The sequence below is a fragment of the Arachis hypogaea genome, chromosome 5 (assembly GCF_003086295.3).
Source record: "Arachis hypogaea cultivar Tifrunner chromosome 5, arahy.Tifrunner.gnm2.J5K5, whole genome shotgun sequence".
In the NCBI taxonomy this organism is placed as follows: domain Eukaryota; kingdom Viridiplantae; phylum Streptophyta; class Magnoliopsida; order Fabales; family Fabaceae; genus Arachis; species Arachis hypogaea.
This window is the reverse complement of record NC_092040.1, coordinates 108412920-108440636: the sequence shown is the minus strand read 5'-3', so window position 1 is coordinate 108440636 and position 27717 is coordinate 108412920. Positions and strand designations below refer to the sequence as shown.

Genomic DNA, 27717 nt, shown 5'->3' with positions numbered 1-27717 from the left:
TTAGTGTTCATTTTTTGCATATCCACACTCTCTTCTTTTATTACTTCTCGAATAAAGTGATATTATACTCTAATGTGTTTTGTCCTTTAATAAAAAGCAGGATTTCTTGCAATGTGCAAGATACTCTGATTGTCACAAATCATAAAAAATTTCTGTTGTTTGTGCCCAAGTTTTTCCATTTATCTTTGGATCTAAATAGCTTCATTGCATTCTTGTGTAGCCGCCATATATTCAGCTTATGTAGTAGATAGAGTTACAACAGTTTGTAACTTAGATAGCTAACTCATAAAGCTCCTGCAATTATAAAAACATAACCTGTAGTAGATTTTTGTTTATCAATATTACCTGCAAAGTCTGAATTAATATATCCATTGACATTGAGCTCTAATCTTCCAAAATATAATGCAACATTCGAGGTTCCTTTGATATATCTTAGGATCCTCTTAACAATATTCCAATGTTCTTTACCCAGATCTGTCATAAATCGACTTATCACCACAACTACTTGAGAAATCTCTGCCCTTATACAGATCATGGCATACATAAGGCTTCCCATCGCTGATGTATATGGTACTTGAGACATTTTCATCTTCTCTGCTTCACTACTAGGACACATACTTGAGGATAATTTAAAATTCATAGGAAGTGAGGTTGAACTTAGCTTATATTCTTGCATGTTGAAACGTTGCAAGATCTTTCTCAAATAATTCTTTTGTGATAAGCAAATTTTCCTATCCTTTTTATCTCGGTGGATTTGCATCCCTTAAATCTTATTTGTTGGTCCCAAGTTTTTCATATCAAACTCCCTAACCAATTGTACCTTCAATTTTTGGATTTGATCTTTGTTCGGGCCTACCACCAACATCTCACCCATATACAACAACAGTAGAATGATGAAATCATTATCACTAGACCTCTTATAATAGGTACAATAATCTAAACTAAGTCTATTGTATTCAAGGCTAATAATGAAAAAATCAAATCTCTTGTACCAACACCTTGGCACTTACTTTAGACCGTACAGAGATTTAGTTAACTTGCAAATCAAGTTTTTTTTCCTTGTTTTTCAAAACCATCTAGTTGGAGCATATATATCTCTTCCTCAAGTTCTCCATGAAGAAAAGTAGTCTTTATATCTAATTGCTCTAGATGTAAATTAAATGAAGCACACAGAGCCAAAACTACTCTGATAATAGTTAGTCTCACCACTGGAGAAAATATTTCATTGAAGTTAACACCTTCTTTCTGAGCATATCCTTTGACAACCAATCTTGCACGATATCGTTTCACCTAATCATTACTATCTCGCTTGATCTTGTAAACCCATTTGTTAATAATGGCTTTTCAACCTGCTAGAAGTATAACAAGTTCTAAAGTATGGTTTCTATATAATGCCTCGATTTCTTCTTGCTTTGCTGTCATTCAAATAGAAGCATCTGGATTGCACATAGTCTCTAGAAAAGTTGTCGGCTCTCTTTCTTCTATCAGAAGACAATATGCATCATGGATTGGTAAAACATAATGTGAGTGCTATGATGGTATTTTTCTTTGTCGAGTAGATCGAAAAACTTCTATGTCCTTGGCCTCTGGCTCTTGTTCTTTGTGCTCTAATTCTACTTCAGAAAAAAAATCACCTTCTCTACATTTTTCATTAATTTGAACAGTGGCTATCTCTTTAATAATGCTGTAATTTTTGTTTTCTTTGCAATTTATCTTATGCAAATATCACATCTTTGCTAATAACTACCTTGCTTGTAGTAGGATCCCACTTGCAATACCCCTTAACTCCGTTAGCATAACCCAAGAATATGCATTTCCTAGACTTTGGGTCTAGCTTTGTTCTTTCTGGAAAATGTACATCACGTACACAGGTAGGGGTGGCAAATGGGCCTAAACCCGCTGGGCCGACCTGCATAACCCACCAAAAAAGGCGAGTCGGGATAGAAAATTGAGACCGTCACACATCAAAAACTCGCCTAACCTGCACCGTTTAAACCGTGGGGTTTGGCAGTGTGGGGCGGGGAGGGCTTCCCCGGTAGGCTCAGGGTTTTTTTGGCCCAAAACCAGCTTCCCCTAACCCGACCCGACCCAATAAAACCCTACCCACCCTAATTGATTATCCTTTAGACCCTTATTGCTTACTCCTTCGGACTCACTCACTCTCTCTCACAACACACTAAGCCTCTCCCATAGTCACACTTACACCAGCCGCAGCTCCCAACCATGTTGCATCCAGCATCCGGCACCGTTGCCATTGCCATCATGGGCCCGTTGGCCCGTTGCTCATCTTTCACGCTCATGCAGCCGCAGTCACGCTAATGCTCGCAGTATCGCACAGTCGCACCCGGCAGTCTGGTACCACAGTTGCGGCGCTCCTCGTCACAGGCTGCTCCTCGATCCTCTTGGGTCCTAGCCACTATTGGAGGGGCACCGACATTGTAACACACTAATTACCCTAAACCTTACCTCTATCCGTAAAGCGAAGGTTAATCGAAGGTTATGACAATTCTAAGGCTTATACATATTTATATGGAAGGAAATAATATATTCTAGAAGTCCGATGAAGGATTAAGCTCAAAAACAGAATTACAAAAGCGCAAAATATTCACACGAAGCTAACGCACAAGACACAAGGTATAGATGCAAGAGAATAGAACACATATAGATATAAGAGTATAATAATCATAGGGAACTAGCCACAGCTTGCGCAGTTTAAGCCGACTAGTTACAAACAAAAAAATACAGAGTTTTGGAGTTAAAACAGCTTATACAACTTATCTCTCAAGTAAGCCTCTAAGGCCATAAAGTCTAAAACAAAAAGGGTGAGAGAAAGTACTACAACAACATAAAACAGAAAATAAACCAGAAAGAAACCATACTCCGTTCTGCCACCATGTCCATAATTTCATCGAGGTGAATTACAACCTACATCTGAAAAACAACAACAAAGTATGGAATGAGAACCGAAGGTTCTCATTATGGTAACAGTGTCCAATATGTAAGATGTAAGGCTTCGAGACGCCGAAGAAAATCCTAGAACTTCACATCGATACAGATATTTAAGCTTAGAATAAAATTAACATAAAGCATAAACCATAAGCAAGGTTATCTAAACTTAGAGAAATTCTAACTAATACTAATCACACCGCTGTATCCCACAGCCTTCGCCACCCTAACCTCCGTTCGATTCCATCGCCACTGCCGACCTAACCTCCCTAGCACTAGACAATCACAGATAATACAAGCAAGTAATATACAAGTAATATTCATGTATAGCAAGTAATTCAAGAAGCAAGTAGGCATATTATACAATTAGGCAAACTCAAGTAATCAAACCAAACAAGCACATAAGAGATGCATATGATGAATGTCTGTCCTATTGGCTCGTGATATCACTTTTCGGTTCGTAAATGCCAACCCGACACACCTTCCAGATGTAGCCTTTTCTGCCACGCCAGAGATATAGTGCCCTGCACACTCATGAAGCAGAGAATCTGCTATGCCAGAGATATAGTGCCTTGCACACTCATGCAACAGAGAAGGAGACAACCACAACTACTCATGCAGCAGAAAAATTTGTCAGGCCGAATATATAGGCTCTGGACACTCTCAACAACAACTAGTCATGCAGCAAAAAAATCTGCCATGCCAGAGATATAGGCTCCACACACTCTCAACAACAATTAGTCATGCAGCAGAAAAATCTGCCACGCCGGAGATTTAGGCTCCTCACACTCCCATATAATCCAATAATTTCATCATTCCTTTCCAAGTTCTCAACGCATCATAACCATCCCATCACTGGTTTCCACTTTTCAAATTCATCATAAGCATTCTTTTTTCTCAATAATTTCTTCAACCATAAACTTCACAACTTAACATTCACCAATTCAAGCTAGAAAATACACAGACCTTCCATACCTATGTCACCGGCTGTAAACTCATAACTAATAAACTCAATAGTAAATTATATATTTAGATTTCATTGTGATGATCTATAAGATTTGTATGTCTAATATGATTCAAGGTACTACTTATCATCATCCTAACTTCATAATCCACATCATTTATCAACAATCTCAATACCCACCTTCAATTACTAACAACATCAATATTCATCATCAATCATCAACTATATCAACAAACTCTCATCAACACAATCACACATTCATCATCAACCTTCATAATCATTAAATACCAACAATCATCATCAAAATCATATATTCCTCATTCCAAAACTCCATATCATCATCACCATCATACAATTTATCTTCAAACATCAAAATCACATACAATTAAACATACACCCAAAGTATTCAATCCTATCTTAAGGTCAACTAGCATAAGGTTCACGAAACACTACATATTACATAAAGGAAACCGAAACCAAACCTTGGCCGATTATCCTCTATGCACGAAACCACCAAAAGCCAAGATAACTCCAAAAAGTACCAAAGCTTAACTAACAACACATGTATCACCAAAATCAAAACCTAGAAACCACAACATACAATAATACAAGGGTATATGAGGAACCTTACCTTGTCCAAAGGGAATTGGAACAAAGCTCAACAATTACCCGCTATTAGAAATCACCTAAACAAGTAAAATCACAAAATCAGATTTTCTTAGATAGAAATGAAGAGCTCGACAAGAACTTCGCGTGGCCACAAACAGCTCGCAATCGGAGTTCTGTAGCTCAAGTTATGGCTAGAACAAGGAGAAGGTGAATAGTGTCATCCATCTTCTCCTCTCTTCACCATCTCAGCGCCCCCTCTCATGTTTCTAGGGTTGAAATGAGCTGAAAGCTCATTAAACATGTATATATATGTTGGGCCTTAGGCCCAGTTTTGGCCCAGTCCAACCCGTTACTGTTTTTAGTTCGTTTGGCCCACTTTGAGCAAAAACCTTTAAGATTAGCGCCCGGTTTTCAATTCTACATTATTTGTTGTTCTTTCAAAACAATAAATCAATTTTCAAAATCTTATTTTCCAAAATACACGGTACTGGACAAATAGAGCCGGTACTACTGGCTTAAGCGCCAGTACGCATTTTTACAAAATTTTTTCGAAAATGATACATTTTTCAACTCAGAAAAAATTTATTGAAATCAAATTTCACCTTTAAATTTTCAAATTAAAACTTCTAATTTTAAATCTACTCTAGGCACTTAAAAATTATTATTTTTGATAAAGCGATTAAGTCGGTTCTTACAGACATCACCGTCTAGACTGCTACCTCAGCAGAACCAAGGGGATGATGACGAAGACTATCCGGATCCGTAGCAATTAGGGTCTCATTTTGCTTTATTTGATTGTATCTTATTTATTTGACTTTTTATTTTATACGTACACTTATATTTCATATTATATATATATATATATATATATATATATATATATATATATATATATATATATATATATATAACTGATTGTATCTAGTAAAATCGTTATTTGATTTTTTTTAATTAGGATTTGACTATTAATTGTGTCAAAAAAATTTTAAAAATTAATAAACAAAAAAATAATTGAATTTACCGTCAGATTCACTGAAAAAAATCCGACGGTAGGTATGAAACCATGCAATGTAGCACCAATTTTACCCGCGAAATATTTTTTATGGTAAACAATTACTTTCTTTTGTCACACTCTTCACAGAATCCAAAGGTAATTACCATTGAATTAGAAAATTTGATGGTAAATATTTATCGGTGAGGCTGTTACCATCGATTTTTTTATGATGGTAAATTCGACGGTAATAAGATTACCGGTAATTTATTTCTGTAATTTTTTTTGTAAATTTGACAGTATCCGTTGATTTTTTTGTAGTGTTAATGATGAGCTAATCATATGAATTTGGAAGACATTGAAGTAGAAGCTCTGCACGTTCGTTTTTTACTATGTTGTAATCCAACGATGAGAGTTGGGTAAATAGCGTATTTAGATTGTTGATATGATCTGTTGCCGATATATATTCACTCATTCAAAGAGTATAAAGTCTTTTTTTTTTAAGAATATCTTATCGTGAAGTGACTTGACTTCATATAATTTGGTGAGAACATCCCAAATTTTCTTTGTTGTTTTTTTTTTTTTCTGCTACACTTGATAAGACTGAATTACCAGTGTCAAGTGTAACTTTGCAATGGTATTGTCATCTATCTCCTTTTATTTTTCATCTATAATCTTAGTGGGTTTACCTTCAGTTGTTGCCATGTAATTATCTTTCCTTATAATTGTTTTTGTTTTCAATTTCCATAAAAAAATTACTCCCACTGAATTTTTTATTCTCATACTTTGCTGCCATTTCTTTAATATGCAGTAACTCTTAGCGAAAAGATAAACTTATTAATCCTCAACTTTTGACTCTGATATCATTGTTAGGTACTAGACAAATGATGTAGATAAAATATAGAGATGAAAAATTAAAAATCTGTACAAAACATGAAAATAATTGAATAACTATTTTTTAGAATTACAACTTCTCTCTATTATAAGAAAATTACAATAACACTCTTTTTTAAAAAATAAGGGAAATAGACTTCTCTCTAAATAGATAGGAGAATACCTCTAAAAAAAAGAGAGAAAAAAATCTCAAAACAACTAAAATATTTCTATTTCTCTTGCCGGATTGAATTCATTAAACATTATGAAAACTTATTTATAGGCAAACTTCTTTAATATAAACCATCCATAATGAGCTTCTATGTCTGTTCCATAAACTAATTAATGATTGCTATTAATTAGGATTCCATTCATTTCTTTCTAAAAAAATAGCTTTACTATTTTTACAAATCTGATCCGAAATTTGGTCCAAACCCGAAATATATTTTTTTGGGTTTAGATTTGTCAACTTGATCTCGCATTATTTTCAGGTTGGTTCAGGTTATGTTCACATTATATTTTTATATTTCAAACAATATTTTTTTATATAATATGGTACTATTTTTGCTTTAAAATAATTTATTTTGCTATAAATATGATATACATTTGTTAAATTTAATTTTTAAAAATAAAATTTTATTAATTTATTATATAAAATTTACAAATTTGCTAATTAAACCAGTTTAATCCAGTTTGTTTTGAGCTACATCAAAATAGTCCCTAATAAACTATTAAGGTCGAGTCCAAATCTAACTAAATTCAACTGCGTCCTGTCTATGAACACCTCTAGTAGCAGTAGGAGACAATAAGTTTTCTTATGTTTACAAGTGAGGAATCGATATTTTTATCTAAAAATATTTGGTACTGTCATCGAAAAACTTGAACTTAAAATATCAAAGAGGACATAAAACAGATGTATAAAAAAAAGAATAGAAAAAGATAAAAAACAAGATTTTAGTAGTAATAGTTGTGTTACAATCAAAATATCAAAAGGTAATCAAATATGAGCGATTAAAATATGAACAAAATTTTCTCTCATTGGAGAGTTTGAGACAACAATCTTAGAAAGTTTAAAGAGGATTTAATGCCTCTCATACCAAATTAGAATTCATGATAATAAATTCAATAGTAAATTATATATTTAGATTTTGTTGTGATGATCTATAAGATTTGTATGTCTAATATGATTCAAGGTACTACTTATCATCATCCTAACTTCATAATCCACATCATTTATCAACAATCTCAATACTCACCTTCAATTACTAACAACATCAATATTCATCATCAATCATTAACTATATCAACAAACTCTCATCAACACAATAACACATTCATCATCAACCTTCATAATCATTAAATACCAACAATCATCATCAAAATCATATATTCCTCATTTCAAAATTCCATATCATCATCACCATCATACAATTTATCTTCAAACATCAAAATCACATACAATTAAACATACACCCAAAATATTCAATCCTATCTTAAGGTCAACTAGCATAAGGTTCACGAAACACTACATATTACATAAAGGAAACCAACACCAAACCTTCGACGATTATCCTCTATGCACGAAACCACCAAAAGCCAAGATAACTCCAAAAAGCACCAAAGCTTAACTAACAATACATGTATCACCAAAATCAAAACCTAGAAACCATAACATACAATAATACAAGGGTATATGAGGAACTTTACCTTGTCCAAAGAGAATTGGAACAAAGCTCAACAATTACCCGCTATTAGAGATCACCTAAACAAGTAAAATCAAAAAATCAGATTTTCTTAGATAGAAATGAAGAACTCGAAAAGAACTTCACGTGGCTACAAACGGCTCGCAATCGGAGTTCTGTAGCTCAAGTTATGGCTAGAACAAGGAGAAGGTGAATAATGTCATCCATCTTCTCCTCTCTTCACCATCTCAGCGCCCCCTCTCATGTTTCTAGGGTTGAAATGAGCTGAAAGCTCATTAAACATGTATATATATGTTGGGCCTTAGGCCCAGTTTTAGCCCAGTCCAACCTGTTAGTGTTTTTGGTTCGTTTAGCCCACTTTGAGCCAAAACCTTTAAGATTAGCGCCCGATTTTCAATTCTACATTATTTGTTGTCCTTTCAAAACAATAAATTAATTTTCAAAATCTTATTTTCCAAAATACACGGTATTGGACAAATAGAGCCGGTACTACTGGCTTAAGCGCCAGTACGCATTTTTACAAAATTTTTTCGAAAAAGATACATTTTTCAACTCAGAAAAAATTCATTGAAATCAAATTTAACTTTTAAATTTTCAAATTAAAACTTCTAAATTTTAAATCTACTCTAGGCACTTAAAAATTATTATTTTTGATAAAGTGATTAAGTCGGTTCTTACAAACATCACCGTCTAGACTGCTACCTCAGCAGAACCAAGGGGATGATGACGAAGACTATCCAAATCCGTAGCAATTAGGGTTTCATTTTGCTTTATTTGATTGTATCTTATTTATTTGACTTTTTATTTTATACGTACACTTATATTTCATATATATATATATAACTGATTGTATCTAGTAAAATCGTTATTTGATTTTTCTTAATTAGGATTTGACTATTAATTGTGTTAAAAAAAATTTAAAAATTAATAAACAAAAAAATAATTGAATTTACCGTCAGATTCACTGAAAAAAATCCGACGGTAGGTATGAAACCAGGGACGGACCCAAGTACAGCAATGAGGGGGCACTTGCCCCACGGTGTTATTAATTTTTGTTTTAAAAATATAATTATATATAATATGCTCCCACTTTAAATTTTAAATGATTCCATTACAAATAAAATAAATTCAATTAGCTAAAGTTTTAATTTTTTTTTCTATCATTTTGATTATTATTTAACCTAATCATATTTAATTATTGTACCGTTACTCCTTTATTCTCTTAAACCATTTTCTTATTTTTATATTTTCAACCTTCTTTTTCTATTCCTTATTTAGTGGTCATCTTCTTTTCATCAAAAAATAAATTTGAAATTCTCCAATTTTTTTATATAACTCTCCATAACTCTATGTATCTTTCAGTTTTATTATTTCTCTTTTTTATATTTTTAATTATAATTTTTAATTCAAACAATTATAGTTTAGGTATTAATTTAATATTTTATTTTTTTGTGACTTTATATATTTTATTTTATTCTCGATCTATTCATCCTTATTACTTATTTTTTTTATCTTTTGTTCTATTATATGTGCCTATGTTGCATATAAAATTTTAAAATAAACTGATTAATTTACCAATTTAAAATATTTTTTATTTTTAAAAATAATGATAAAAAATATTTTAATTACAATATATAACTAAACAGATGTATAAAATCTTTCATCTAACATTATATCAAAATTAAATTAAAAAATATATAACAAATTTAATTATTTTAAAAAGAAATAAAAAATTATAAATTATATTTCTATTATTTTATATAAACATACTTTTTATATAAAGATTTAATTTTTCTAGTATTTATATATAATTCTAATTTCAAATTATAAATACTAATGTATCATTAATCGTTAAAATGCTAGTTAATTGACTTAATTCAGTCTTTTTTTATTAAATGTGTATAAAAAAATTAGTTAAAATAATAAGTTATCTATAGTTTAATAAAAATATTTTAAGTTTAAGTTTTAGAAATAAAAAAATATTTTTTTATAAATTATATATAATGAATAGTATTTTAAGAATAAAAATATTCTCTAACTCTTTCTAATTTTTATATCTCCGTATAATTAATAATATTTAACAAAACTTATTTAATATATATATATATATATGTATATTTTTGTCCGCATTCCTAAAATTTTCTGGTCCATCACTGTATGAAACCATGCAATGTATCACCAATTTTACCCGCGGAATATTTTTTATGGTAAACAATTACTTTCTTTTATCACATTCTTCACAGAATCCAACGGTAATTACCATTGAATTAGAAAATTTGATGGTAAATATTTATCGGTGAGGCTGTTACCATCGATTTTTTTATGATGGTAAATTCGACAGTAATAAGATTACCGGTGATTTATTTCTGTAATTTTTTCTGTAAATTTGATAGTATCCGTTGATTTTTTTGTAGTGTTAATGATGAGCTAATCATATGAATTTGGAAGACATTGAAGTAGAAGCTCTGTACGTTCGTTTTTTACTATGTTGTAATCCAATGATGAGAGTTGGGTAAATAACGTATTTAGATTGTTGATATGATCTGTTGCCGATATAGATTCACTCATTCAAAGAGTATAAAGTCTTTTTTTTTAAGAATATCTTATCGTGAAGTGACTTGACTTCATATAATTTGGTGAGAACATCCCAAATTTTTTTTGTTATTTTTTTTTCTGCTACACTTGATAAGACTGAATTACCAGTGTCAAGTGTAACTTTGCAATGGTATTGTCATCTATCTCCTTTTATTTTTCATCTATAATCCTAGTGGGTTTATCTTCATTTGTTGCCATGTAATTATCTTTCCTTATAATTGCTTTTGTTTTCAATTTCCATAAAAAAATTACTCCCACTGAATTTTTTATTCTCATACTTTGCTGCCATTTCTTTAATATGCAGTAACTCTTAGCGAAAAGATAAACTTATTAATCCTCAACTTTTGGCTCTGATATCATTGTTAGGTACTAGACAAATGATGTAGATAAAATATAGAGATGAAAAATTAAAAATCTGTACAAAACATGAAAATAATTGAATAACTATTTTTTAGAATTACAACTTCTCTCTATCATAAGAAAATTACAATAACACTCTTTTTTTGAAAAATAAGGGAAATAGACTTCTCTCTAAATAGATAGGAGAATACCTCTCAAAAAAAAAGAGAAAAAAATCTCAAAAAAACTAAAATGTTTCTATTTCTCTTGCCGGATTGAATTCATTAAACATTATGAAAATTTATTTATAGGCAAACTTCTTTAATATAAACCATCCATAATGAGCTTCTATGTCTGTTCCATAAATTAATTAATGATTGCTATTAATTAGGATTCCATTCATTTCTTTCTAAAAAAATAGTTTTACTATTTTTACAAATCTGATCCAAAATTTGGTCCAAACCCAAAATATATTTTTTTGGGTTTAGATTTGTCAACTTTACCTCGCATTATTTTCAGGTTGGTTCAGGTTATGTTCACGTTATATTTTTATATTTCAAACAATATTTTTTTATATAATATCGTACTATTTTTACTTTAAAATAATTTATTTTGCTATAAATATGATATACATTTGTTAAATTTAATTTTTAAAAATAAAATTTTGTTAATTTATTATATAAAATTTACAAATTTGCTAATTAAACCAATTTAATCCAGTTTGTTTTGAGCTACATCAAAATAGTCCCTAATAAACTATTAAGGTCGAGTCCAAATCTAACTAAATTTAACTGCATCCGTCTATGAACACCTCTAGTAGCAGTAGGAGACAATAAGTTTTCTTATGTTTACAAGTGAGGAATTGATATTTTTTATCTAAAAATACTTGGTACTGTCATTGAAAAACTTGAACTTAAAATATCAAAGAGGACATAAAACAAATGTATAAAAAAAAAAGAATAGAGAAAGATGAAAAACAATATTTTAGTAATAATAGTTGTGTTACAATCAAAATATCAAAAGTTAATGAAATATGAGCAATCAAAATATGAACAAAACTTTCTCTCATTGGAGAGTTTGAGACAACAATCTTAGAAAGTTTAAAGAGGATTTAATGCCTCTCATACCAAGTTAGAATTCATGATAATAAACTCAATAGTAAATTATACATTTAGATTTCGTTGTGATGATCTATAAGATTTGTATGTCTAATATGATTCAAGGTACTACTTATTTGTAGGTCATAGAGAAATTAGAAAATAATCAAATAACAAATCCAAGTCTCCTATCATTATTAAGATAATAAATAGATAAATATTTTAATATTCTCTAACAGTCGTCAAAATACAACTCAATCCTGGTATTCTTAGTGCTCGAGGTCGCAACCTGCACCAAGGTCGAATGGGTCTACCTAAGGTTGAAGAGGAGTGGGAGGTGGTTGAGGCTGAGGCTGAGGTGGAGATGATTGAGGCTGTCTCAACTTAGGTGTAAGAGCAGGAGCCTAATAAAAGGACTGAAATTTTGTATTCTGAAATTAAAATTTTAATTTTAATTTCTAGCCATCTAACACAATATTGAGTCCCAATAACCTATACCAAATACAGCTTAACAGAACATCATATTTTTTTCTTTAATTTTTAACTTTCTTCTTTTTTTTTTGTCATTTTATATTTGATTTTTTACAATATTTCTCTCATCATATTTTTCTATTGTATTTTGGGAATTATTTATTTATTATTGTCATATCATTTCATCAACTATTTTGCCATTTCTACATCAAGGAGTATGGTTAAATAAAAGGGATTTGTCTTTTTTTTTTATAGTCAAATGGATTAGACAGCCCTTAATTCTAAACATTACTCATGTAATACACGTTCACACAACACATTCACATACTACATAAGTTCATTCATTTTTCTTCTCATAGAATTTGTCTTCTTTTAAGAACTTAAAATTTGATTCTTGCCACGGGCATGAGTTTTAAAAACTTTAAGCTGGCTGCTCTGCCCAACAGCAACAAAACACCTACAAATTATTGAAAATTTAGCCATTTTTTTTGTCAATAAACCTTATTGGTGAAAAAATAAAAAAGAAGAGAGAGAAGGAAAGAGGACAAAAATAACAGGTCCTTTTCACACTCCATCCACATGGGTAAAAAGAAAAAATAAAAAAAGAAAATAAAATAAAACATTCCGGACCCAGGTTCGTTCACTCTGTAAACCGTACCAACGTTGATAATTAAATAGCTAACTTCTGCCTTACTCTTGTTCACTATCCCCCATGTTTAATAGGGTCCTAGTTTATAGCTACGATTTGGTTAATGGAAATTTCGTCTATACATACCCAATTAATTGCCGTTTTGTTATTTTGTACACGAGGAAACATCACATTTCAGACAAGCCAACCTCACTGCTCACTCTTGCAACCTTTCTCTCCCATCTCATTAAACTCTCTGTATCATAACTGAGACTATCAAATGAAAATTTGATTTCTAAGCATTCATATCAACATAGCAAAAATGAGCAAGTCATCCCCTGGATGCTATTTTGATATTGGGAAGAGGGCTAGAGGTATTATTTTACCTTTCTATTATTTGAAATATTTCATCAGAATATAGAGCAAATATGCTATCATATACTCATATTATAAATCAACTTTGTATTTGCCTTTATTTTTAGATGTGCTTTACAAGGACTATGCTGAACGACCAGAAATGCAGTTTCACTATAAATATTTCGACTGGAATGTAGATCTCTCCTGTGAACGTAATTTCATACCAACTTCATCCCTTCTTGGTTTTTTATTTCTTTATTTAATTTGTACTTTAAGTTGCAAAGAAATATTTAGTCAAATATTTTAGTCTTTGCAAATTTTAATTATTAAATCAGTTTACAAACTTTTATTGCATTAGATATATCAGCTCTTGTATCAAATTATTTATCTATATAAAGAGATTGATCTCAAAATTTAAAAACTATTATGATTTTTTTTTTATCAAAATTTGATTTGATAATTGATTTATTTAACAAATAAAAAATTAGGAACTGACTTGAATATTAAATTTTTTTTTTTTGAAGAACATACATTTACCCTTAAATTCTTAATTATGTTTCCCAACCATGACTTATTAAAAAGCAATTAGTCCTAAAGATTGTCCACAGCATACAAGAAGAATGTGAGTTTCTAAGAATCTTGAAATAGCTGTGGAATTATTCCATGTCTCATTGTGATGTTCTGTATCTGCTATCCATTACAGTAGAACAAGCTGTGCAAGGACTGAGGACCGTTCTAGAATGTACGGTACCCGATTCTGGGAAGGTACCTCATATATGATCTAGTTTATTATCATTTACTTATGTGACACAATATATAAACTGATCTTCAATACAGGTTGAACTTCAATACTTGAATAAATACATGGGGATTACAGGGAGTGTTGGATTGCTGGCGAATTCGGAAGAAGAATTGGTCCCGGCTGCAACCGTGTCGGGTCTAATAGGAACGAGCATTGTGTCCCTGGGAGGCTGTGTTGCCCTTGACATATCATCAAAAGCGATTGAAAGGCTCAATGCTGGTTTGAACTTGAGCAGTCCCTACCTTGCTGCTTCCTTGACCATGGGAAGAGTGAGCCCATCTCACAAGATGTAGATACTAAAAATCACATCACAACATAAAACAAATCATTAATTATTTGTTGAAAATCCTGAGTGAGTGTATTATGAAAAAGAGTGTTGGGTGTTATGCAGGCGTGGCGACGAAGACAAATTCGACACTCTGAGAGGCTCATTCTTTGTGGATGTGAACCCCTTAACAAGAAGTGCCATTGCAGCCGAAGTGAATCATAGCCTTTCGGAAAATGTGACCAGTGTTACCATGGGAGCGCAGCACGCGCTGCTTCCTTCGACTCTGATCAAGGCACGACTTGACTCCTACGGCAAGGCAGGTTTTCTCGTTCAACAAGATTTCTGGAAGAAATTTTATGTAACCATGGCTGCCGAAATCGATCTCGGTGGCCGTGAAGAGATGATTCCCAAGCTTGGCTTCTCTATGGCCCTGTGTCCCTAGTGGACATTCTCAGTCATGTAAATTTTGATTTTACTCTTCCAATCATTATTTTTAATTTAATACAGGTCAACAGACTTGAATCTTTCATGAATTGAGAAACAAAGAAAACAAACCGTATAAATAATATGATATTACTGTCAGGGTAGGAAATCAAAAAATTTTGATCTGTCTACGAGTTAATTATCAATTTGTTATTTGAAAAATAATTCAGACCTTAACAAAAAGGTTTATAAAAGATATTATTGATAAAATATTTTTAAATAATTTAAAAATAGAATAAAGTATTATTTTTATCTCCAAAGGGATAAGTTTTAAAGTTATTTCTATTATTTCAATCGTCCTATTTAAGTTTTTAACGTTTTAAAATTAGTTCAATATTGTCTTACCGTGAAGATTTGTTAACAGGATTGACAGTGGAACAAAATTAAGACGATTTTGAAACGTTAGAAATTTAAATAGAACGAAAACATTAGAAACAAAACTGATACATAGAAATAAATTTTAATTTTATCCTTTAATAATATCAATTTTTTACTATATATAGTATTCAATTATTTTTTAATCACATCTAAGTAAATTACACTTAATCACACTATTTTCATTCTAAAATTTTTTTATATTTTTATATTAACTTATAACTTTAAGTGTAAAATTATAAAAAAATAATTTTATTTTGAATAAAAGTAATGTAATTAAGTGTAATTTATTTAGATGTGATTAAAAAATAATTAAATATTATATACAGTAAAAAATTGCTATTGTTAAAGGATAAAACTAAAATTTATTTTTATATATCGTTTTTGTCCTATTTAAGTTGTTAACGTTTTAAAATCGTCTTAACTTTGTTCTGCCGTCAATTTTGTTAACAGATCTTTAATGGTAGGACAACATCGAGTAAATTTTGAAACATTAGAGACTTAAATAAGACAATTGAAATATTAGAGACAACTTTAAAACTTATTCCAAACGTTGAGAATAAAAACGATTCTCTATTTTTAAAAATATGATAAAAATAAATAAAAAATTATATTTTTTATAAATTATAATAAATAAATATTTTAAAAAAATTCTGTTGTGCGAACGGCAGAAGTTACCATATGATGCTGTCTCTGCGTGGCGAATTGGAGTCTAGACGCGTGTATGGCAAGATGTGGGAGATGGACACTGTTTAATGTTTATGCGGCCACTGTTACGTGGGAGTGGATCCTCTCCAGTGAGAAAAAAACTGGATGGTATCCAGTGTTCAATCTAACCATTCATTGCACTCTCTCTCTTATTTATTTTTGATCCCACTCATAGAATCAAAGGTGATAGATCACACTAGATTCTATCAATTGTTAAAAAAACTGGAGAGGATCTTTTTCCCTGTTATGTTGGGGTAATTCTCTCTCGGAACCCATTTCTTGCCGGGGAGATTAAAAATTAAAATTTTTTTAAATTTATATTTTATTTTAAAGAATAAATTATAATTTTTTATTTTTTATTTTATAAATAAAACTAAAAAATATAAAAAAATATTTAAAAATGAAAAATTATTTTTTTTATATGGAAGCAAAAAGACATGGTGAATAATGCATGATGAAAAATCATTCTGAATGACATTTTTATTGTTCTGCCGGAATAGTTTGAAATTCCAGTTTGGGGGATTTGGTATGGAAGAAGAAACAGTATGACGAAAAATAAAAAAGAATGATTGGTGCCTAAAAGGGTAGGAAAAAAGTAACTCAATGTTATGGCCGCTGAGTATTGATATAAACACGTAGTATAAGTGGAATTTGTTGCATTCTTGTTTTGCCGTATATTTTTTCAATTAGGGTTTCACTTTCTTTTCTTCAGCTGCCATCCAAACACTCACAGCCTGATCTTTCGCATCTTGTAATTAGTAGGGATGTTTGTAGAGATGATAAAAGGTTTAGTTTATACAATTTAGGTACTATCTATTTAAATTTGGAGTACTCCTATAGAATCAATTAGGGTCCAATCAATTTCTGTCAATGTTTTAATAGATTGAATTTTAAAGTTCATTTTAATAAAGGTTTAATATACATGGATATTTCTTCTACTAATCATTATGATATTTCTTTTTCATATTAAATAGATGTTTTTTAATGTATTTTTCAAATTTTTTGTATTATAAATGTGGATATTTCTATATTTTTAAGAATTATATGGATTTTTTTAAATCTTATAACTAGACATTTCTTTTCTTAAGCATTAGAATGTTTTTTTATATTAAATAGATTTTTTTTATATATTTTTGCAATTATTGTTAAAAACAGTCCGTACTCCATCACTCCTTTCTTCTTGAACAACCGGCAAGAGCCGCCTCGCTCTTGGGCTCGCCAAATGCCTCATCGGCAAAATCCTGATTACTAACTCTATCCAAATTTAGACAACCAAACCAACATTTTTGGCATTTTTTTCTTTTTTCTATTTGATAAACTAATGCAGAGTAGCAGATGATGTCATAGTATGCACCTTTCTATCATTTTGGGAAGGCTTTGTAGATCCAATATCAAGACCCTGATATACCTGCTACCTGCTACAGAAAAAATCATTTTTATTAAAAACTCAAAACAACATCAATAGTTGTTACATCACAAAAAGTTCTGACGTCAAAGAGGAAGTAATACAAATACAGCAAAATCCAACGAGATGGACAAGCATCATTTTCACGGTATTCCCTTGAAAAATCAATCTATTACCGTTCTCATAAATCGTTGCCGAAAATCATGTCGGACTTGACGTACTCGACGGTTTTATCGACGACGAACTTCCTGAGATAGTCTTGCGTGAGGGCAGGGGTGAAAAGGACCTGTCATGAGAAAGAATCTGTACGTGTGTTATTGTTAGGGTGTGCAGGTTAATATAAAAAAATAAAATTTTTTTTATAGTTTTTAATTAAGTTTACTTAATCAGTTTCTAATTATTTAAATTTAAATTTAAATAATTTAAAATTAATTATTAATAATTATAATTAATTAAATAATTTAATTCTTGAGTGACACTTGATTTTCTATACCTTTTCTTAAATCTGTCCGTTATACCGGTTGGCTAGTTTATCATTTGTTTGTTGGTAGGTTAAAATTTTAAGTTCGGACAACTTGTATAGGTTGATTCGTTTAAATTTTAATTTTAGGCTAAAAAAGATTTTAAATCGAAAAAGGCCAATGTGATACCAAAAACTTTTAACAAATATTTTTTTAATTAATGGATCGAAATTTTATATCGAATAAGCATATTTTCTTTTAAATGGATTGTCCGATTAATACGCGAACTAATCTGTTTATTCTATAATTTTTTTTTGGTGACTAAATAGAAAAGAAAGAAAAAAGAGACAAAACCAAATTAATTGGCTAGGGTCATATCTAAATCTATTAGATGTTGAAGCTCACTCCATGGTTGGCTCCAATTCGAGTGAATGTCCGCAACAGAAGCAGCTGCTTTAGCCATACAATCTGCAACACTATTTGCAGTCCTCTGAATTAAAAGAATAGAGACTCTCCAATTCCAATTCATAACCTCCTGAATATGCTTTGCCAAATCCCATTCCGGAATATCCTTACTAAGCATTCTCTGGTTTACCAAGAAAAGAGCTTCTAAACAGTCTGTTTCACAAATAACCTCACGAAATCCACTCTCCCAAGCAAGAAGCAAACCTCTCCAAATTGCATACAATTCAGCAAAAAGAACACTGTACACTTCGACTTTTCCAGTGCAACCTTTCAACCAACATCCATCAGGATTGCGAATAATACAACCAAAACCAGCATAGCCAGAAGGAGCAAACCAACTAGCATCACAATTCAATTTAACAGAATGAACTGGAGGTGGAACCCAATGCAAACAAAGTGAAGGAGGAGACAGAGATTGATGCATAGCAAAAATAGTGTGAAACTCCCTTACTGAACTACGAATCAAACTCACCACTTTACTAGCACTCCATGAATCATCTATATTAAATAAGTCATGATTTCTGCTTCTCCAAATCCACCAGATAGTCGAAAAGAAAAGAAAAGCATCTCCACTCCTTGCACCTCTGTAGAGCCAATCATGTAAATTCGAGTTATCTGAATACAAGCCTAAAAGGGTCCAGACCTCCTTGGCACTAGGGCACTCCCGAAGACAATGAAGAATGGATTCAGAACCATTCTGACACCGATGACAGGTGCTAGAGAAAGCTAAACCACGACCCAAACGAAACTCTGCTGTAGGAATAGCATTATGGAGACTGAGCCAAATCAAGAACTTATACTTCTCAGGAATATGCAAACGCCATACCCACAACCAATTATCATGCTCATTCCAGTCAAACTTTCTTTTGGCTAGCCAATTGTACACACTCCTAGCTGAGTAGAGTCTAGAAGATGCCACACCCCACGACCAACCCGAACTCTCTCCAGCATTCAAATCCGGATTATAAGCATTCAAACGCTGTTTGACATCTTCTGGAATGATAGAGAAAATATCATGGAGATTCCATTGACCATCTTTCCAAACGTCTCTAATAGTTAAATCAGAGTCAGATATATGTACAAAAGGGACATCTTGAGCAATTGGGCCCTCAATACTCCAATTGTCAAACCAAAAAGATTGATCAAGTGACCCAACGCACCAAGAGAAGGCATCCTTAAGAGCACCAAAAGCCTTTGAGATACTCTTCCAAACATGAGAAGCATTGCAAGGGACAGGGCCATCTAAAACTCCCTCATTCCTCAGATACTTCGCCCTCAATAGAGCAACCTAAGGCTTGTCCTGACAATGAAAAAGTTGCCACACCAATTTACCAAGTAAAGATATATTAACACACGCAGGGTCTCTAACACCCAGGCCACCAAATTTTTTTGGAGTGATCACGGTCCTCCAATTAACAAGAGAAAGACCTCTACCATCAACTTGACCCTTCCAAAGGAACTGTCTCATCATAGAAGATAATTTATCGCAAACCCAATTTGGAAAAAAGGATACCTGCATATGATAGACAGGGATGGATGCTGCAACAGAATTGATCAGGCAAAGTCTCCCTGCTTTATTTAGAAGCCTTCCTTTCCAATTAGCTAATCTTCCCCTCACCTTTTCAATCACCGAATGAAAAGAAGCCCTACTGGTACGGGAATGATTAAGGTTAACTCCAAGATATCTTCCTAAGTCCAAAGCAAAACGTATTGAAGAAACACTAGTAAAAATATTTCTTCTACGAGCAGTCACATTTTTAGAACAAAAAGCTTTAGACTTTTCAAGATTCACTTTCATGCCAGATGCCTTGCAAAAAATATTAAGAGAATACATGACCATTTGGACCTGACTTTTTGTAGCCTGGCAGAAGAGTAAGAGATCATCTGCAAACATCAAATGAGAAAATTTTGGGCCACCCCTAGTGACAGAAACTGGTTTCCACACACCCTCGACCACCTTATGAGATATATAGCAGGCAAGTCTTTCCATACAAAGCACAAATAAGTAAGGAGACATTGGATCGCCCTGTCTAAGCCCCCTTCTAGGAGCAAAACTATCCAATCTATTCCCATTCCACATAATAGAAAGAGAGGATGCACGGACACAAGTCATAATCAAATTAACAGTGATGATAGGAAAACCAAAAGCAATGAGAGTACTCTCCAAAAACCTCCAATCCACCCTATCATAAGCTTTTTCAAGATCAATTTTAAAAGCAAGAGTACCTTTCTTGAATTTTGTGTGCTTCATGAAATTCAAAATTTCTTGGGCCACAATAATATTATCAGGAGCACCACGACCCGGAATAAAACCTCCTTGTAAAGGACTAACAATATCTGGAAGAAAAGGCCGAAGTCGGTTAGTCAATACTTTGGTGATAATTTTATAAACAACATTACACAAGCTAATAGGCCTGAAATCCTTCATAAAGGTAGGATTATCAATTTTAGGAATAAGCACAATCAGAGTTTCCATGATGCTAGGATTTAAGAACTCTCCCAAAAAAGCACTCCGGACAATATTCCAAATCTCAGTGCCTACTATCTCCCAATATTCTTTAAAAAAATAAGCTTGAAAGCCATCTGGACCAGGAGCCTTAAAAGGGCTCATACTGAATACTGCTGACTTGACTTCCGCAAAAGAGACAGGGTCAATTAACCTAGCACAAGCCTCAGTGCTTAGAGTGGGCATCGGAACATCCCCTAAACAATCAACCTCAACCTCTTCCGTTGTACCAAAGAGATTCTTGTAAAAAGAGAGGGCTTCTTCCTGGAGAATATCTGGATCAGTAGACCAAGACCCATCTCTAACATATAATCCATGTACTCTATTATGGTTTCTATGCACCAAAGTCTGAAGATGAAAGAATTTAGTGTTTTTATCCCCATACTTGACCCACTGCTCTCTAGATTTCTGGTACCAAAAAAGTTCCTCTTGCAATAAAAGCCTATTATAATCTTCCCTCAGTTCAGCTTCTTTAATTCTCAGAGATAACACATCGGTAACCTCCAAATGCCGTTGAATCTGATCAATCTGATATTCCAGCTTATTTTTTCGCACAAAAATATTTCCAAAAATCTTTGAGTTGAAGTCCAAAGAAGCCTGTTGAACCATCTTAAGCCTTTCAGTAACGCCTCCAAACTCTTGATTCCAAGCCTTATGTTACTAATAACATGTTTATAAGAAGGATGTGTTGCCCACGCAGCTTGGAACCTAAAAGGACGAGAACCTTTCACTCTGGGGCTACCATGACAACGAACTAAAATAGGACAATGATCAGAATGAAGCCTGCTAAGAATTTTAGAATAACCCTCAGGAAACATTGACCTCCACGCCTCATTAACTAGAGCTCTATCCAACCTTTTAGCCAAGTCCCTGCTAGCCTGAACTGCTCTATACCAAGTATATCTCCTACCAGTCACTTTAAGATCAAAGAGCTCACAGTCATCTAGAGTAGTAGCTAATAGACTAGCTCTGTGAGAAGAAAAATAAGCACCTGTACTCTCATCTGGTGCCACAATCTCATTAAAATCACCAATGGCCATCCATGGTCTATTATGGCCTGAATTAATAGAACGCAAATGATCCCAAAGCATACATCTTTTTTCGAATTGAGGACTCCCATATACTGCACTACAAAGCCAAACTAAGTTACCCACACTCACTTTCACTGTGATACATTGGTCAATTTGATCAATAACCACACAAGAAGCATTAGCAATAGAAGATAGAAACCAAATGCCACTCCTGTGTCCTACTGCTTCCTTAATACCAACACAATGAAAACCCAACTTATCCCAAAAAATTTTTAAATTATTAAACATGGTATGAGTCTCAAAAAGAAAGAAGAAAGATGGTTTATATATTCTCACCAAATTTTTGCAATGCACACGGGCCATCTTGTTAGACGCACCCCTCACATTCCAGGCTATGATATTGAAACTATCCATAAAAAACAGCAAAAAGGGAGCTCCAATAACAAACCCGAGACTCAACATGTTGTCCCTGTCTTCGACAATCCTGCCTTTAATGGACTCTCAAGTGGCAGCCCAATTTTCTCCGTCGAAACTTGCACCATACCTGCCGTCGATGCTCCATCCTTATCTACTGGTGAATTCTGCAAAGAGTTTGGGCGAGGACGCTTTCGCACAATGCCATTTGTTGTCTCACATTGCTGCTGATAATGAACATTGTGCCGGGTCCCCGAAGAAGCCACACTAACCGATTTTCCAATATTGATGCCCCTGCTTAATTTTACTTTGGATCCAGTAGCATGTGTTGTACGTTGGTGGTTAGGCCTTGTCCAAGTACTGGTAGCCTTGTTAGGAGTCTTCTTTACTTTTGGTTGGACCTGATGGGTACTAGGAGAAGGCTCTTGACCCATTTTATACTTTCCTTTCCTAATCACTTGAGTCCAACCTTCCAAATCCTCATGTTGTGCATGGTCTATATGAACAGCATGCAAATCACTCTCCACCAAATTCGGGACAGTAACATTTACAGTCTCATCTCCAAGATTCTTGCCAAAATGAAAACTTGCCTTTTCCACATGCACTGGATTTTTTGAATTTGAGCTTTCTGGCTGTTTTGCTACATCGCTGATCACCTTAGCATTAGTTCCTCCTCCTGCATTGCTGTCAGTCTTGCACACCTTCATATCATGACCAAACTTGAGACAGGAGCCACAAATAAGGTGAAGACTTTCATATTCAACCTCATATTCAACACCTTCAACAAGAATCTTCTTAGTCACTGGCAATCCTAAATCTATCTGAACATAGGCTCGAGCATATCGTCCTCTTTCAGCTAATTTTGTTGCCAAATCAACCTTAACGGGAATGCCAACTGCAGCCGCAACACGGAGCATTGCATCTTCTTGGTAGCACCAAATTGGTAATCCAGAAATTCTAATCCACACTAAAGTTGCTCCAAAACAGTTTTCACTTGATCTAAACTCTTGATCCCAAGGCTTCACAGCCACATAATTTCCCTCAATCATCCATGGACCTCCTAAGAGAACCTTTTCTCGCTCCTCAGCCCCATCAAACTTCACAAGAAAGTAGTCAAATCCCACGTCCAATAAATCAAAACCTCCCTTAATCCTCCATACCGTTCGGAGTTTATGAGACAATGCAGTGTAGCTGTAATGTTTACCTAGCACCTTAATCACTATAGCATCCTTACAAGGTTCTGCCAAGCAATTCTTAGCTTCTTGGGTAAATGTGACACTCGGTGGTAAGAGATCTCCTTGCTTCCCAGAAACTATCGCAATGTTATCTCCCGATAAAGTTTCAACAAGTGAAAAAGCTTTAACAATCTTGGAACCCACAACTTTGTCCCTGAAAGAAACCTTCAAAGGCTTAGAAACCCCTCCCGAAATATGATCCTCCTTTTCTCCTGATGCAATCCCTCCCCCGCTCTCCCCCTTATCTCTTCCGCCGACATTATCGGCTGCCTCACCGTGTTTCACCCTCAAAGTCTCTTCCCCGCTCACTCCACCGCTCATCTTTTATTCTATAATTTTATACAGATTAATTGAACTCCAATCCATTTAACCTAAAATTTAAAGGAATTTAATTTTAAGAGTAAAAATCCTCAAATTAGTCGGACTAGTTTGACCCATTTCAACTTTCCTTATGTCTTTATAAGCTTTAGATAGGTAGCCAAAGATAAAGCTATCTTCAATCTGATTGGTGGAAATGAAACAAGAAGATCGCGTTACGGAGAAACAAGGTTATTACTTATTAGTATTTCATGGTGGTCCCACGTGGCAGTTTAGACACCAACAGCACTACAGCACAGAACCCTTCTCTTCCTGCAACCCAAGCTCCCAAACCGAAAGGAAACCCCAAACCCATCTCATCCATGGCAATTCCTGCCACTTCTTCATCTCCTTCTCTTCGATCCCTCCACAACAATCACACCACTTTCTCCTTCAGCTCCTTCCGCCGCAAACCTTCCCTTCTCACCGCCACCGCCAGGAAACCCTTAACCATCCTCGCCATGGCTCCCAAAAAGAAGGTAAAGAATTACACAAACCCACAAATCACCTCTCATCACTCTGTTATATTTTCAATATCTAACATCTCTAACGGCCAATAACTAACTTCTCAACTGCATGACTAACTAATTTTTCTGCATCCGTGACTGTTAACCAAGAAACCATAACAACTGTACGTCCCTACGTAACCGTCTAACTAACTTTTTAACCGTTTCATACTTGAAGGTGAACAAGTACGACGATAATTGGAAGAAGGAGTGGTTTGGGGCGGGGATTTTCTACGAGGGAAGCGAGGAAGTTGAAGTGGACGTGTTCAAGAAGTTGGAAAAGAGGAAGGTCCTCAGCAACGTCGAGAAGGCGGGGCTGCTCTCCAAGGCGGAGGAGCTCGGACTCACGCTCTCCTCCATCGAGAAGCTTGGCGTCTTCTCGAAAGCCGAGGAGCTTGGACTGCTCAGCCTGCTCGAGAACGCCGCCGGATTCTCTCCCTCCGCCCTCGCCTCCGCGGCTCTGCCAGCCCTCGTCGCAGCCATCGCGGCGATTGTTCTCATCCCTGATGACTCCGCTGCTCTTGTTGCCGTACAGGCGGTTGTCGCCGCCGTACTTGGAGTTGGCGCGGTTGGGTTGTTTGTTGGGTCTGTTGTGCTAGATGGGTTGCAAGAGGCTGATTGATTCTTAGTTCAAATGTACATTATATTGTTAGTTAGTTGATTTTGGGGGGTAAAAGATGTGATTTGCCTTTTTTATCCCTCCCTCCTCCCTTCCCCCCGCCGGGTTGATGTGTTAATGGAAAACGAAAGGGACAATATTTGACTGTCTGTAAGAAGATACTGAGATACATCGATTGCACTGCATGTTGTGGACGGATATGATTGTCCTGGTTTGATTGTTCGATCTTAGATTGCCATATTCTTATACAAGGAAAGCTGTATGAACAAGTGATATTTGTGTTAAATCATAATCGAGTCCCACCTTGTGTGTACTTGTCTTACCCACAGAAGTTCGGAGATTTGTAATTCTCAATATGAGTGTTATTTTAATTTAAGAGCATTTAACTCCTTATTTAATTATTTAACTTTTTAATTTTAGAGAACTTTGATCCGAAGCTCTCTATCCACGGGCTGTTCCTCACAGTAATTGATTTTAAGATGTAAGAAATATAAGCTTAGAACATTCTAGTGCAGTGATGAGCACAGTTAAAAGGCAGAGGACTCAAAGATTCAAGATAAATAGTTAGGGGCGGGCGTCTTCTTGTTGTGTAGGAGAGGTGCATTGATATTGGGTTGGGTAGATGTTATTGAGCTACATAGCAACAATGTATGCCTATTCTATCAAGCGCGAATATTGTAATTAATCTATTTAGTTATATTTATCTAATTTGTTATATTTATATATAATTTATTTAATATATATATATATATATATATATATCAATTCCACTAGCTAACTAACGGGAATTTAGTCAACAACAAATAGGTAATATGTTGTTCTAATTTATGTTTATTTTAAAATACTTTTGTGTATATAAATAGTTATTTGGCGTATATATAATTTGTTTGAATGTTTATGTGTCGTTTTATTTAGATATAATCTGATTTTTTGTTTTTTTGTTGGGGTGAATTATTACAGTCAGTCAATATTTTTGAAATGTGCATTCATGCAAAAGGTTATTGAGGCTTGTATGTCCACAATAATTCATCAGTGATTTATTTGACATATCATGAAAAGATTCCAAATAAATTAAATAGCTACAAACGATACAAAAAAATTGAACACAAAATGAGTCATGTTGTTTGGAACTCTTTTACAAAAGAATCATTTGATAGAAATTTAAAAGATTTTCTGATGAAGTATAGTGTTAGGGATAACAAGTGACTTTCAGGTAATGGTGTCTTTATTAGGATTAATTGATGTTGTTACTTTTAGTGTGTGGATATTTGTGTTTTGCTTGTGCAATAGAAGTTCAAACTGTACGTCTTTTGGCGTATTTTGGTTCTTATATTAGGTATTTTCTAAAATTTTAGAGCTTTTTGAATATCGTCGTTCATGAATTTTAATTTATCTAGGTTATCACATTTGGGTCGAGAAGAGAAACACACAAAAGAACGAGAGTATGAATATTTTTTTTAACAAGTTTATTATGCGTAACAGCTCACTTATCCAATTTGTCAAACATTATGATAATTGCCTATGAAGTAGAAAACAGAGAGAATCAGATACTACAGATTTTCATACCATCATACCTTGGTTGTTTTTAGTTATGAACTTTTATAGTTATTTGTAAACTTCTAATATTAAATTATGGATAATTTATTATATAAAATCGTGTATTGAATTTTATTAAATTAAAAATTAATAAAAGTGCTAAAATGTAAATTTGACAAGAAAATTAAAGTTATTGAACACGAAAAGTAAAGTTTTGCAGAAATTATAAATGAAAAGTAAAAACAAGTGGAAGGAACTCTACAGAAATTTGACACGAAGCAGACTTAGAAAGTCGTTGAGATGTTAGTGTGTGTGAATAATTTATGAAATAAAGTTTCAACCCCTATATTTTCGAGTCTTCCAATATTTATAGCCATGTCCTCAATTGCTAAACTTTGAAATAACACCTCCACATGAGCGAAAACATAGGTAACTATTCCTGCTTTTTTGCTTTGATTCTGTGACCGTTATTGAATAATCTTCGACTTTAAAACTCTTCAATTTTTTCTTTCATTCGGATAACTTCTTGATTTACTGTGCTAATCGAGCTCTTGCTTAACATTCCTAAATACGCTTTCTTCCATACTAAATTTTAGACTTTTATTCTAAAAGTTGCTTAATATTTCGATTTACCTCCTTTTTTAAATTTAGTTATTTTTTACTAACAAGTATAAAAAATGTTAATTTATATTAATGATTTGAATTTTAATATTGTATATCATATTTAGAGAATAGTTGAAATCATATTTAAATTCATAAATGGTTTATGGCTTTATACAATAGTTAATATATTTTATTTTTTAATTTTTTTATCTATAGTTATAAATATAAATACAACTTTATTTTTTTATACTAATATTATTATTAATGTGTTTTTTATATGAATAACAATAATTGATATTTTATCTCACTAATTACAATTTTCTTTTAAAGGAAGGTTTATTCATGAATAAAAAGTTACACTACAAAAAAA

At 33.1% G+C, this 27717-nt stretch overlaps 3 protein-coding genes across 3 annotated transcripts; 2 read left to right on the top strand and 1 right to left on the bottom strand.

Moving 5' to 3' along the window:
• Nucleotides 1-13392: 13392 nt before the first annotated feature.
• LOC112802623 (mitochondrial outer membrane protein porin of 34 kDa) lies at nt 13393-15243 on the top strand. Its single transcript, XM_025845906.3, has 5 exons — nt 13393-13590; nt 13699-13785; nt 14277-14338; nt 14411-14664; nt 14767-15243. Exons 1-5 carry the CDS (start codon nt 13539-13541, stop codon nt 15083-15085), a joined length of 774 nt encoding a protein of 257 aa, XP_025701691.1. The 5' UTR covers nt 13393-13538; the 3' UTR covers nt 15086-15243.
• A 6282-nt stretch (nt 15244-21525) lies between these two features.
• LOC140173276 (uncharacterized) lies at nt 21526-24047 on the bottom strand. The gene is made up of 4 exons (XM_072196111.1): nt 22622-24047; nt 22414-22469; nt 22197-22305; nt 21526-22103 (listed from the first exon to the last, which is right to left on the bottom strand). Exons 1-4 carry the CDS (start codon nt 24045-24047, stop codon nt 21526-21528), a joined length of 2169 nt encoding a protein of 722 aa, XP_072052212.1.
• Nucleotides 24048-24211: 164 nt separating this feature from the next.
• Nucleotides 24212-25562, top strand: LOC112802622 (uncharacterized). The gene is made up of 2 exons (XM_025845904.3): nt 24212-24562; nt 24768-25562. Exons 1-2 carry the CDS (start codon nt 24296-24298, stop codon nt 25209-25211), a joined length of 711 nt encoding a protein of 236 aa, XP_025701689.1. The 5' UTR covers nt 24212-24295; the 3' UTR covers nt 25212-25562.
• The last annotated feature ends 2155 nt before the right edge of the window (nt 25563-27717 follow it).

Excerpts from the sequence above, each read along its gene's own strand:
- LOC112802623 (XM_025845906.3), top strand. The coding sequence starts at position 13,539 with ATGAGCAAGTCATCCCCTGGATGCTATTTTGATATTGGGAAGAGGGCT. Across the intron at positions 14,339-14,410 it reads CGGTACCCGATTCTGGGAAG|GTTGAACTTCAATACTTGAA; the intron begins GTACCTCATATA and ends TCTTCAATACAG. Across the intron at positions 14,665-14,766 it reads GTGAGCCCATCTCACAAGAT|GCGTGGCGACGAAGACAAAT; the intron begins GTAGATACTAAA and ends GGTGTTATGCAG.
- LOC112802622 (XM_025845904.3), top strand. The coding sequence starts at position 24,296 with ATGGTGGTCCCACGTGGCAGTTTAGACACCAACAGCACTACAGCACAG. Across the intron at positions 24,563-24,767 it reads CCATGGCTCCCAAAAAGAAG|GTGAACAAGTACGACGATAA; the intron begins GTAAAGAATTAC and ends TCATACTTGAAG.
- LOC140173276 (XM_072196111.1), bottom strand. The coding sequence starts at position 24,047 with ATGAGCGGTGGAGTGAGCGGGGAAGAGACTTTGAGGGTGAAACACGGT. Across the intron at positions 22,470-22,621 it reads GGATGGAGCATCGACGGCAG|CCTGGAATGTGAGGGGTGCG; the intron begins GTATGGTGCAAG and ends TCAATATCATAG. Across the intron at positions 22,306-22,413 it reads GTGTGCATTGCAAAAATTTG|GAAGCAGTAGGACACAGGAG; the intron begins GTGAGAATATAT and ends GTTGGTATTAAG.